We start from the raw sequence: 13,187 nt of genomic DNA, 5'->3' as shown, positions 1-13,187 counted from the left end.
ACAGGCAAGGTCTTCACACCCATCTCACTTCCTCCTTTAATAGGATTCACATGGTTGTTCACAAGGGAAATGATACAGATGCACAACGTTCTAAAAGCAACAGACTTCCACCAAGATGGAGGCGTAGGTGGAAACACTGTGCCTTCTCCCACAACCAAGTTGAAAGACAACAAAGTTTTAGGAAACAAAAACGCAGCCAAAACACAGAAAATTGAACTATACGGAAGTCCGACACAACAACGGTTCAGACACTGAGCCACACCAGTCAGAGCCAGTGATAACTTCTAAAACTCTGGACTAGAAAAGAAATGAAAATCAAAGAGGAACACTCCCTCATCCAGAACCTGCGAATGTGGTGGTGACCTTTAGCAGGGAAATTCCTGGAGTGGCAGAGTGTGGCCCAGCGCCCCAGTCTCAGAGATGTGTCCTTAAAGTCTCCATGCTGCCACTCCTCTGAGTCATTTATAAAGCAATGTTGTCCCCTCTTCTCCACAACCTCTCCAACAACTTGTTTGTTGCTTTGTTTATGATGGCCATTCTGACCGGCATAAAGTGGTACCTCATTGTGGTTTTAATTTGCATCTCTCTGACAGCTAGTGATATTGAGCATCTTTTCATGTGTCTCTGGATCCTCTGTACGTCCTCCTTGGAGAAGTGTCTGGTGAAGTCCTCTGCCCACTTTTTAATTGGGTTGCTTGTCTTCTTAGAGTGGAGTCGTGTAAGTTCTTTGTGTATTTTGGAGATTAAACCCTTGTCTAAGGTATCATTGGCAAATACGTTTTCCCATATAGTTGGTTATCTTTTTACTTTAATACTGTTTTCTTTAGCCATGCAAAAGCTTTTAATTTTGATGAGATCCCATTTGTTTATTCTTTCCTTTATGTTCCTTGCTCTAGGGGACATATCAGTAAAAAAGTTGCTACGTGAAATATCTGAGATTTTCTTGCCAATGTTCTCCTCTAGAACTTTAATGGTGTCACGGCTTATATTTAAGTCTTTTACACACCTTGAATTTATTTTGGTGTATGGTGTGAGTTGGTGTGGTTGTAGAGAAGAGGAAACCCTAATCCATTGTTGGTGGGATTGCAGACTGGTACAACCACTGTGGAAAACAGTATGGAATTTTCTCAGAAAACTAAAAATGGACCTGCCTTTTGACTCAGCAATTCCACTGCTGGGATTACATCCTAAGAACCCTAAAACACCAATCCAAAAGAACCTATGCACCCCAATGTTTGTAGCAGCACAATTTACAATAGCCAAAAGCTGGAAGCTAGGTGCCCGTCAGTAAATGAATGACTCAAAAAATTATGGTACATATACACAATGGAATTCTATGCAGGAGAAAGAAAGAAGGAGCTCCTACCCTTTGCAACAGCATGGATGGAAATGGAAAACATTATGCTGAGTGAAATAAGCCAGGCATTGAAAGACAAATACCATACGATCTCACCTTTAACAGGAAGCTAAACAACAAAACAAACAAGCAAGCAAAATATAACCAAAGACACTGAAATAGAGAATAAGGGGTCAGTAACCAGAGGGGAGAGGGGAGGGAATTTCAGGGGAAAAGGGGGGAAAGATTTACAGGAACTAGTATAAAGGACACATGGAGAACAACTAAGGGGGGTGGAAATGGAAGGGAGGTGGGGAGCACTGGGGGGGTGGGCTAGGATGGGAGTAAAAGACAGAAAACTGTACATGAACAATAATTAAATTAAAAAAGGGGGGGGAAAGCAATGTGGTGAAGGGTCAATGCAGGGATTCTGGGAGAGACGGTGTGCCGGGGTCAAGACGGAATAAATGGGAACAGAGCAGTATCCTGTATACTAAGAGAACGCAGGGCATGAAAAAAGCAAACTAGTGACCCTCCAAGGCTTCTCAGGAACATGTCACTTTATAAAGCCTGGTCAACTGGTAAGTAGGCTTTCACTGGAATGATGTGGCTTCTGGAAGCAGTGNAAATGGAGAATAAGGGGTCAGTAACCAGAGGGGAGAGGGGAGGGAATTTCAGGGGAAAAGGGGGGAAAGATTTACAGGAACTAGTATAAAGGACACATGGAGAACAACTAAGGGGGGTGGAAATGGAAGGGAGGTGGGGAGCACTGGGGGGGTGGGCTGGGATGGGAGTAAAAGACAGAAAACTGTACTTGAACAATAATTAAATTAAAAAAGGGGGGGGAAAGCAATGTGGTGAAGGGTCAATGCAGGGATTCTGGGAGAGACAGTGTGCCGGGGTCAAGACGGAATAAATGGGAACAGAGCAGTATCCTGTATACTAAGAGAAAGCAGGGCATGAAAAAAGCAAACTAGTGACCCTCCAAGGCTTCTCAGGAACCTGTCACTTTATAAAGCCTGGTCAACTGGTAGGTAGGCTCTCACTGGAATGATGTGGCTTCTGGAAGCAGTGGCTTCTACCCACTTGGTAAGGATAGCTGGGCAGTGGCAGAAGGAGACGAGGTGCTGAGAGAAGGGATAAGAACGGGTGGGTTGGACGGAATGGAGCTACTCTTCATCGTTCACTCAAGTACCAGAGCCAAAGGCTGGCCCAAGGCAGGGGTGAAGTCCAGACCCAGGAGAGGGCTGCCCTACAGGTCCAGCACCCCCTGTGCCTGCCACCCCAAGTGTGGCTCCACCGGAACCACTCCAGTGTGCACGAAGGCCACGTGGAGTCCTTGGAGCTCCAGGCTTGCCCCTCTTCACACATGCAAACAAACAGGATGATGATGGCTTCTAACAAGTAAGGCGTTTACTGAAGAAGTAAGTAACAGACTCATTCGGGAGGCTTTCACAAACAGAAGAGATCTGATTTTACAGCAGAGGCCATCAAGGATGAAAAGAATAGTCTGGCCACATGATGTTATCAAATGGCAGAGTGTGGACAGGAATCCTGACTGTTTCAAGCAGGATTCATTCAGAGAAGCAGAACCACTAGAATGTATACATTGATTTACTGCCAGGAATTGGCTGACAGGGTTGTGGGGTTGGCTAGGGTAGTCGGAAGCTCAGAGGGCAGACTGTTAGGAAAGGCAAGCGGGAAGTCTTCCAGGCTGAAGCTGCTGTCCACACATGGAACTTCTTCATGGAAACCTCAGCTTCATTCTCAGGGCTTTTCAACTGGTTGAATCAAGTCCGCCAAAATAATACAGGATAATCTCCCATAGAGTCAACTGATTACAGACTTTAATCTCATCTACACAATATCTTTACAGGGACACCTAGATTAGTGTTTGACTAAACAGCTGAGGACTGAAGCCAACCAAGCTGACACATAAAACTGACGTCAGCTGATTTCTTAAAAGACACCTTAGAAGCAAGAAAGGAGTATTCCAAGTCATGAAATCCAAAGACCTACAGCCAAGATTGCTCTATCCAGCAAAGCTTTCATTTCGAATGGAAGGGCAGATAAAGTGCTTCTCAGATAAGGTCAAATTCAAGGAGTTCATCATCACTCAGCCCTTATTATATGAAATGTTAAAGGGACTTAGATCTAAGAAAAAGAAGATGAAAAATATGAACAGTGAAAGGGCAGCAAACTCACAGTTATTAACAACCACACCTAAAAAAAAAGCAAACCAAGAGGACAGCTAGATCAGGAGCGGAACCATAGAAATGGAGATCATATGGAGGGTTAGCAACAGGGGAGTGGGAGGAGGAGAAGCGGGGAGAAGGTACAGAGAATAAGTAGCATAGAGGATAGGTAGAAAATAGACAGGGGGAGGGCAAGAATAGTAGGGGAAATGTAGAATCTAAAGAACTTGTGACACATGTACATAATAAACTAAAGGGGGGAATGGTGGGGGAGGGGTGTGCAGGGTGGAGGGTAATGAGAGGGGGAAATGGGACAACGGTAATGGCATAATCAATAAAATATACTAAAAAGAAAAAAACTGACGATCACATTCATTCATCAACAGTGTTCCATCCACTCTACCTATCCTCTCAGAAAGCTAATGTGGCAAAACCTAAATGAAGAATTAATTGTATCTCCTAGTCCTCCAACTTAGCAAGACCTTTTCCTTGAATGAATTCTATTTTAAAAGCTTCTGTATGCCGACATTATACACGTTCTACTTTTTCTTTCCAGATATAATCACTGAAGATACCATAGTCCACTTTCATAGGTCAGTGAGGGAGGGATTTGTAGGGTTTATGAAAAGTTACTTCTTCTATGAACACAAGTCCAATGACCCAGAGTCTATGCCACGATATTTTATTATCCAAGTCATCCAAAGTAGCAGAGCATGTGTAGAGCAGGAGAATGTAGAGGACTAACCCATTCTCCAACTCCATCACTGGAAAACACATTCAATCTCTCCTCACTATCACGCCCAAGATTCCGAAGCGTCACCCACATAAGGAGTCTCTACACCACATTCCCCACACTTCCCCCACGCATCGTTACACTGCAATCAAGTCCTCCCCCACCTGCCAATGTATGGAATAGATGTTCCCTGAGGTTACCAGTGACTTCCTGGTTATGAAATCCAAAGGATGCTGGTTGTTGACCATACCTTTTTTTAAAAGATTTCTTTATTTTTAGAGAGAGGGGAAGGGAAGGAGAAAGAGAGGGAGAGAAACACCAATGTGTGGTTGCCTCTCACGTGCCCCCTACTGGGGACCTGGCCCACAACCCAGGCATGTGCCCTGACTGAGAATCAAACCGGCAACCCTCGGATTCACAGGCTGGTGCTCAATCCACTGAGCCACACCAGCCAGGGCCATACCTTCTTTCTTGAAATGCAATTTTCCACTGTCTTCCTTAACAACAAAGACTCTTTTTTTTCCTTCTACCTCTCTTGCTAGTTCTTACAAATCTGATCTTTCTCTTCTTCCATCACTTAAATGTCCATTTTCTCCAGTACTCCATTACTGGACCCTCCTAATGTTTACACACTATCATTTGGCTTTAATTACAATCTATATACTACAATCTATATACAAATGATTCCCAATCTCTATTTCCATGCCAAATACTGCTTCTGAGCTTCAGACTCACATGACCTACCATTATGGACATCTGTACCTAGATGCCTCAGACACACTCTGAATTCATTGTCCTTTCCACTGCCCCCACTGCCTTCAAGTACTGCTTCTTCTAGGTCCTCTAACTCCATAACTGGTCCCACTTCATGCACTAAAACAGAAAGCAATCCCTACATACCATCAATAAGGTTTTATTTGAAGGGAGGGGGGGAATACGCAGCTGTAAATCACTTTTCTGGCCTTTGCAGCTAGATGACCACATAATTAGGTTCAGGCCAATAAGCTGAAAGCAGGACTGCATGGAACTTCTAGATAGCTAATTGTAGAAGACAGCTATTTGTAGAAGATGCCCTTCCCTCCTTCCTGCTTTTTCCTTCCTCTTACAAAAAGGATGGTTAGGTCTATATGGCCATCTTGAACCAGAAGACACAGAAGACACAGCTGAAGATGAAAGACAGAGAGGGAGCCTGCTACCCTGAGAACTTCACAGACTATCATACCAACCTTGAACTGCCTAACTCCATGTGTATTTCACGTGAGAAAACAAACCTTGTTTAAGCCACTATATATTTTCTATTACATGGATTGAAACATAATCCTGACAGCTTTACCAAATTGTGCTGATTCCTTTTAAATCTTTCAAGTCTATCCATGTCTCTCCATCTCCACTATCACACCCTTAGTTCAGGCCACCAACATTGCTTGTTTCAGCTACTGAAACAGCATATTAACTAGTCACCCAGCTTCTAGTCTTCCTCCAACCATGGGAGGAAGACTAATCCATTGTCCATTTCTGATGGGCAATCTCAGATTATGTATCAATAGTGTAAAAAATGTGCACATTCTTCAAACTGGTAATTATACTTCTAAGAGTTCATACTGAGAAAAATAATAAGATGTGTGCATACAAATAATAATGTTCACAGAGGTCAGCAACAGCAATATTTATAATGGTTTACAAATGGAAATAATCTAGATGCCCGACAAGAGGGGATTACAGACAAAATGGCGCATCTATTCAAGTGAAAATTAACCTGTTCTTAAAAATTATGATGTAGAATAATATTTCAATATATAAAAGGTTCACTTTATTTATTCAAAATGGATTATACAACAGTATGTACTGTACTCTGTCTCAATTTGGTTTTTAAATTACATAAATGTGTACGGAATACTATTTTACTTTTATTTTGTATCTATACCAAGAAAGCTAACATTTTAATTAATTCAGCTATCACATTAGGATTTATTGAACACCAATAACAATAGTTGTTTTAGGTATTATCATTTTTATTTTCTATTTATGCTTATATTTTTAAAGATGCAACAATTAACAAATTGCTTTCAAAAACATAAAAGATAATAAACATTCTCAGTAAGTCTTGCAAATCTGATCATGCTCATTTCCTAATTTAAACTTCTCGACAGCCACTGTCTCCCCGGGGAAACCTCTCATTGACCCCCAGACTGGATGCCTCCTGCTTCTGGAATACCCCATCTCCCCCTGTACTAACACTCTTTCCACAGCACTCACCGTACACTGCCTTTCTTAACTGTATCTTCCATTAAAACCATAGGCCCACTGAGAGCACAATGTCATCATTTCTCTAGTGCTTGGCATGTATGTGGTGTTCTGTTGATGGGAAGTAAATGATGATGGTGCTGTGAATTCATCCACATCTATACCCCTCTTCACCATCCAAGACACGCAGAACAACTCCTATCTTTGGAATATAAATGCATGTCTCCAATACCTAAGATCTTCGATAATTACAATGCCTAAACCATTCCTTATCAATTGGTCAGGCTGCAAGAAACTATACACAAACTCTTTGCAAGGGAAGTTTAAGCCTCTGAAGGAATAATCTTATGCAGTAAGGAATGACTTCACACAAAAGTCTACTTGAAAATAAGCTGATGTCTACCTAGAGGGAATAATTTAAAATAATTTTCAAAAGGTGGGATAATTATACATCCACTCAATTTTCATCAGGTGCCTACTATGTGCCAAGAAATTGATTTGACTCAACCAACATATTTTCTTTAAAGATATTTGCCTCTTTAAAAACGGGTACAGAGATGTCATTGACTGTCCCAATGCGATACATGTTTCTTTGGCAGGAATCACCTCAGATGTGATTGGTAAATAGGGAATGATGTCAGTCTAAGAAGTAAGTTGTGTTGACTCTTATGTGATTTCTCCTAGTTTGTTTATATTCTGAAGCAATCATAGTAAAGTGCTCTCACCAGCACAGAGAAACAGTGATGTATGAAGACCTCAGAACAAAGTTGGAAATGCAAGCAAGTGCCTTCTTTTAATGTTTGTAGCAACTAATTCTGGCTTCAAGAACCACTATGCTTTCTACTATGCTAACCTGCCTGGAGAAGCTGCAAGTTACAGGTAAAGAAACTACACAGACAGTATTACGGGTGATCACTTCATAAGGTATGTAAACATCTAATCACTCTGTTGTACACCTGACACTATAATAATATACTGCATGTCAACTATAGTTGAAAAATAATTGTTTAAAAAAAAGACCCATAGGAATAAATGAAGAGAGCTACACCCTGGGCCAGATTTCATTTTGATGCCAATGGTCTCTATTAGATGCAAATGCCCTCTGCCCTCTACAGAGAGAGGAAGGACTCACAAGCCCGACCTGAGGCTTAAGGGGTTGATCTGACCTGTTAAGAGCAAACACCAGCCAGGTGGAGATTTAACCAAACTGTATTTTTATTAGGTTTCTTTTGGGGTCTGATTCTGGTTACAAAGTTCCACACATTTTCAGCGTCAACCCTTTTTTCACATAGCCCTGTTATTGTTTAGTGCATGATTCTGCAAAACACAAGGTGTTTGTGGATGTGTGTGTGTGTGTGTGTGGGTATATAGCGCTGTAGCAAAAATGTCTATGTCATCACAATAACAGAGGAGGTTTTTAACTAAAGTAAATTTCTTTCAACAAAACTAAAATTATCCTGTTATTATTGTTATTTATTTTATTTGGAATTAAATGAAAGCAGTATTTTCTTTTTTTTATACTTTTTTATCCTTTTAAAGATTTTATTTATTTATCTTTAGAGGAGAAGGGAAGGAGAGAGGGAGAGAAATATCAATGTATGGTTGCCTCTCGTGTGTCCCGTGCCAGGAACTGGGAACTGGCCTGCAACCCAGGCATGTACCCTTGACTGGGAATCGAACCGTGATCGTGTGGTTCGCAGGCCCACGCTCAATCCACTGAGCTGTACCAGCCAGGGCTGAAAGCAGTATTTTCTAATATTATATATACCTATATATTATATATACCTATATATTATATATACACACACAAACATACACATAATCACACACATATACATTAAATAAATACCAACGCATATATCAATCCCCAAAAAAGACATATGGCATATTTCATCCTTTTAATATAGAATTAAGTGAGTATAAGTAAATGAAAGTTAACAAACAGAAAGAACTATCACCGTCAAGTCCATCTCTATAAATTGGCCACTGCTGACTTTTTCTCTAGACACACAGCATTCCCTTTGAACATTTTTGCCAAGTGCTGTCCTCCTCCTCCACAATGTCAGCTACAAGGGAGGGGGTGTAGGATACCACCAACGGCCACATGGAAAGCTACATGGTTGAAGCTCAGATGCATCTGATCCTTCTAGTGAATACCAGTGTGGTTCTCTGCAAAGGGTCTCACTCACTTCCTTCCAAAGCAAATTTGACAGCCACCCCTACACATGGTGTTGACACCACTAAGAGAACAGTAACACCACAAGGTTAACAAAGGTCACCCACTGTATTTTACAAATACTTAATTCAGTTTTCTGTTCATTGATTCAGTCAACAAGTGCCTGAATGTGCAAGGAGCTGGGGACACAGATGAACAAGACAAGAGAACTGGTTTCTTATTCCAGTGACTAGGTTTCTCTGACACCCTAACATCCTAACAAATGATTGACTAGAATTTTAGAGGTACAAATTCCAGGGCTTCCGGGAGCCAGAGAAGTAACGTAAGAATGAGGGAGAATGAAGTACAGGGACAGTGATGAACTAGAGATCACACGCTCCATCTAAAGGTACTCAAATCCATCTTCCTTATTTACTTTTCAGGTAAAATAAAGCAAAATACATGGACAGCCAAGACCTGGCTCACAGACCACCACTTTATGTGCTTGTGTTTCACAGAATGTAGACCAGAGCACCTGGATAAGAAATTTCATTTTCTACCCAGACAGATACTTGACTCTAAGAATGTCAACCAATACTTAAGATCACTGTTCTAATACACCAAATGATGAGAATTCTGCTATAGGAAAAACAAGATGGAACAATCTATCAACATCAATAAAATTTGGAAACTGAGTTTGATTCCCTATTTCCTCATTATGACTGAAAAGTGCCATTACATAAGCAAAGTTTTCATTTTCTGGCCTACAATCTGCTATTTGGGGAAGGTTTACACTTTACAATTTAATTGTCTGAAATATCAAAGAGAAGATGAAGAATCTCTATACTCCAAATCTCATCTTCACCAGAAAGGGTCAAAAACAGTGTCAGCAGATACACAGGTGAAATATGTCAATTACAAATGTATAGTTCTTAGCCCACTCACAATGTATTTTCTTGATCAGAGTTAAAAGAAGCCATTTTATAAACACTTAAATATATGTTTAATTAATGTAATACCAATATTGAGAATTAGATAATTTTCTTCTTCTTTTTCTTTCAAGGTCAATCAATGTACTGAATATTCCAAGTGTTATCTTTAAATCAACACCCTATTTTTTACACACACAACAATTTTACAGTTAAGAGTTATATATGCTAATGTACAGTTAGCACTCCTTAATTATTTTTTAAAGCTAAATTTGGACAACAATTTAAATTCCTCAATATATGTTATGCACTGTAGGCTATTAAAATGTTGACATTGGTTATATTCTCATAATTCAATTTAGCCCTTTAAGTAATGACTATGCAAATAACCAGCCACGGGAAAATTATTTTACATCGAGCACAATTACCTACTATCACAGAAGTAATTACTGTTATTGTCCTGTTTATTGAACTTCAATAAAAACTGTTGAGGTGCTAGGATAGTCCCGAGGCCAGTGTGAAAATGCTCCTTTACCAGATTCATCGAGCAACTATAATCACCAATGTTAAGGAGAACAGTTTCAGATGAACATTAAACAAGAAATTATCCCCTGAAGGTTCATAAGTCCCAACTTCAAATGGATAAATATTGACAGTTCCTAAAACGTCCTCTTAACACCTTCATGATGCAACTTTTCACCCCGGCACGGTCAGCAGCTCTAAGATGTCCCAACAACAATGGGTAGAAAAATCCACACTCCCAGCACAGTGAGTTTTGGCCCTGAACAACATCAACTTTTGGCCAATGCCCGAATAGAGCTAGTTATTCTTTGAGAAGTTCAACCAAACCTCCCATTTTACTGTGCTTCAGCTTTTGGTTTCAGAAATTGCTCTGTCATCTCGAAACAGTCCTAAGTGTTTCTTGGGTGACCCACTGGCCAAAATCTGACAGAGTTCTTCACCAGGTTTCTACCCAACTTCGTCTTCCCGATTAGCAACAGGGATGAGGAAGGCAGTAGGGGAGAGAAGCAGTCAATTGGCACTACTCTTTCATGAGTGCCAAGATCACCCATCCATCCCACCTGAGACCACTCACTGGTGGCCCATGACTGGGCCTCACCAAGTCCTGAATCCTCGAAAAGACCCTGGTGGCACAGGAAGCCAAGGTGCCAACTTGAGTGTTCTCCATTTCTCTCACTGACTAGCCAGCAAATTCACCATCTTGAAAAAGCTCAGCAGCCCAGAGGGCCCAGAGAAAAATGTTCAAGGCAGGTGAATCAACACTAGATTCTCTTGTTGGTGAATCACCCCTGAGTCCCTTACCCACAAGGCTACCCACCCTTTTGGAATTTTACCAACAATTTTTTCCAAAAGCCTTGAGACCACTGTTAATGTATTTACGTTCAGGGAGTCAAGGTCCAGGCTGACTGATGATACCAGTTTCTTGGAGGATCGGCATGCCTGCTGGTTGAAGATGACTGGTCTCTTAGATGCCTTACCCTGAACCTTCTCTTGGGGGCCAACACCTCTTTGGAGGCGTTCTCCCCAGGGAGTGGGGATTGTTTCTTGTTTGGTAGGGAATCCAAACGCACTAAGTTGTGCCCAGAGCTAGCTAAAACGTAGCTCCTCAAAGGCCGTGACTATTTCTCTATTTCAAAGATGCCAGACTAATGTATACTGAGACCACTTCTGAGAGGCTTTCAAGATATCCGATGCAGGCCGTTCACTACCTGTGTGTACCTGGGGGCAGGTATCCACTGAAGGTGACAGTGTGTTGGGAGCATGGCTCACATCCCATGTCCTCTACCAACGTGTTAACAAACCACCTCTGACTTCCATGTTCTCTTCCTTCCACCAGGGGCCATCTGCAGCGCCCCCTTTCGCCCCCATTGAGCATGACACCCCAAGGACCGCCCCCCACCACGCAACTGGTAGGGTTTCCGAGCCGGGGTCTAGGGCAGCAGGTGGGGGGAGGGGCGGTGGTCTGGTGGCCCGGTGGCCCCGGGGAGCGGTTTGACGGGTGTCTCTCGACCCCCCACTATGTCGCCCCCTTCGCAACACCCCCACAGGACCCCGCCTCGCCCGGGCTGGGCTCCGCTCCCATCGCCGGCCCCACTCCTCTCCTGCGCCCCCCGGGCACGCACCTCCCGCCCCGCACCCTCGCCGACAGCCGCGCGGCCCCCAGCATTCCTGGCACGTCCGGCGCCGACTTTTACCTGTACTTTCTGCACTCAAGGCGGCTCGTCGGGCGAGAAACACCTCCCCGGGACCGCTACCTCCCCCGCCCCGGCTCCGCCCGGCTTCCTCCTTCCCCTCCAAGGCCGCAAAGTAGATGGAGTAAGAGAGAGTGTGTGCGAGAGAAAGAGAAAGAGGGAGCGGGCGCGGGCGCCGCGGGAGGGCGGGCGGGAGGGAGGCGCGCCCGGCCCCCGCCGCCCTCCGGCCGCCGCCGCTGCCGCCGCGGGCTCGGCAACTCCCGCTCGCTCCCGGCCCGGGCCCCGGCCCGGTCCCAGCCGCCCAGCTGCCGCCCTCCGCCCGCCGCCCGCGGGCTGGGGCCGGCCCGAGCCCACGCGTCCCCGTACCTCGTAAAGGTCCCCAGAAGCCATGCCAGGCTGCGGAACTTGGCTCGCCGGGTGTGCGCGTCTGCTCGCTCGCGCCCTCCGTGCGTGTGCGCGAGGGGGCCAGGGTGCGCGTGTGTGTGCGCGCGTGTGTGTGTGAGTGTGTGTGTGGTGTGTTGAGTAAACTGTGTTTTTGCAGAATGACAGGCTTGGGGGCTGCCTATGCGCAGAATCAGAGCGGGCGGCGGCGGAGCTGGCGTAACCGGCAGCAGCGGCGGCGGTGGCGGCGGCGGCGGCACTAGCGCGGGCAGCAGCGACGGCCGCGCAGCGCGCCCGGATGGCACCGACGCGGCCCGAGTGCCGCGGCCCCCGCGACCCGGCGGTGGTGGCTGCAGCGGGCAACGGCTCGCCCCGGCGCCGCCTGCAGGAAGCCGCCCCGCGCCCGCCGCCTGCCCGGACGCCGCTGCCACTGGGCGAGTCCCCGCCCCCCGGGAGCCCGGCCCGGCCCCGGGGCGGGGGGGGCGGGGGGGGCGGGGGCGATTGCCGGGCCGCGCCCCGGGGGACCGGTCTGGGAGTAGGGGAGCTCTTGGGTCTGTCCCGCCGCCCCCCGGCCGGCTCTGGAGGTGGCTGGCGGGGTCCCGCGGGGGGTAGTGGGCCAGGTGCCCGTGGGGAGCACCCGGGCCCAGGCTACGAGGGGGCGGCCGGGGAGACAGGTAGAGGGCTACGGTAGCACTTCGCAAGGAAGGGGCCCCAGCTGGGCTCAGCGGGTCTCAGGTTCTCACCTCTTCCCCCTACACCAGTGATGGAGTGGGTGCCGGGCTAGGAGACCTGGCTCCTCGGGGCTGCACGGCCCCACCCTGGCTGCAGAACCCCTCGCAGGCTCGTTTGTTAGATGTGGAAGCCGCAGGAAGGAGGAAAGAAATAGCCCATCCAGAAGCTCTAAGGAGGACCAGGACAGCACCGCATAAACCCTAGAAAGTCTTTTTAGAGCCAGGGTTGGCCTTCCCTCAACAACCCCTGACCTCAAAATTCATTCACTC

The 13,187-nt window shown here is 45.4% G+C and overlaps 1 protein-coding gene across 1 annotated transcript in view; it reads right to left on the bottom strand.

Moving 5' to 3' along the window:
* CDYL2 (chromodomain Y like 2) overlaps positions 1-12,552 on the bottom strand; it is a 161,212-nt gene extending 148,660 nt beyond the window's left edge. The window contains exon 1 of the mRNA XM_037037951.1: positions 12,172-12,552. Coding sequence (XP_036893846.1) covers positions 12,172-12,195 — 24 coding nt within the window. The 5' untranslated portion in view covers positions 12,196-12,552. The remainder of the gene's footprint in view (positions 1-12,171) is intronic.
* Between the last annotated feature and the right edge of the window lie 635 nt (positions 12,553-13,187).

This window comes from Sturnira hondurensis, unplaced genomic scaffold (assembly GCF_014824575.4).
Source record: "Sturnira hondurensis isolate 20B ecotype Veracruz unplaced genomic scaffold, ASM1482457v3 Scaffold0023817, whole genome shotgun sequence".
In the NCBI taxonomy this organism is placed as follows: Eukaryota; Metazoa; Chordata; class Mammalia; order Chiroptera; family Phyllostomidae; genus Sturnira; species Sturnira hondurensis.
The sequence above is the reverse complement of the archived record's forward strand: the minus strand, read 5'-3'. Positions and strand labels throughout refer to the sequence as shown.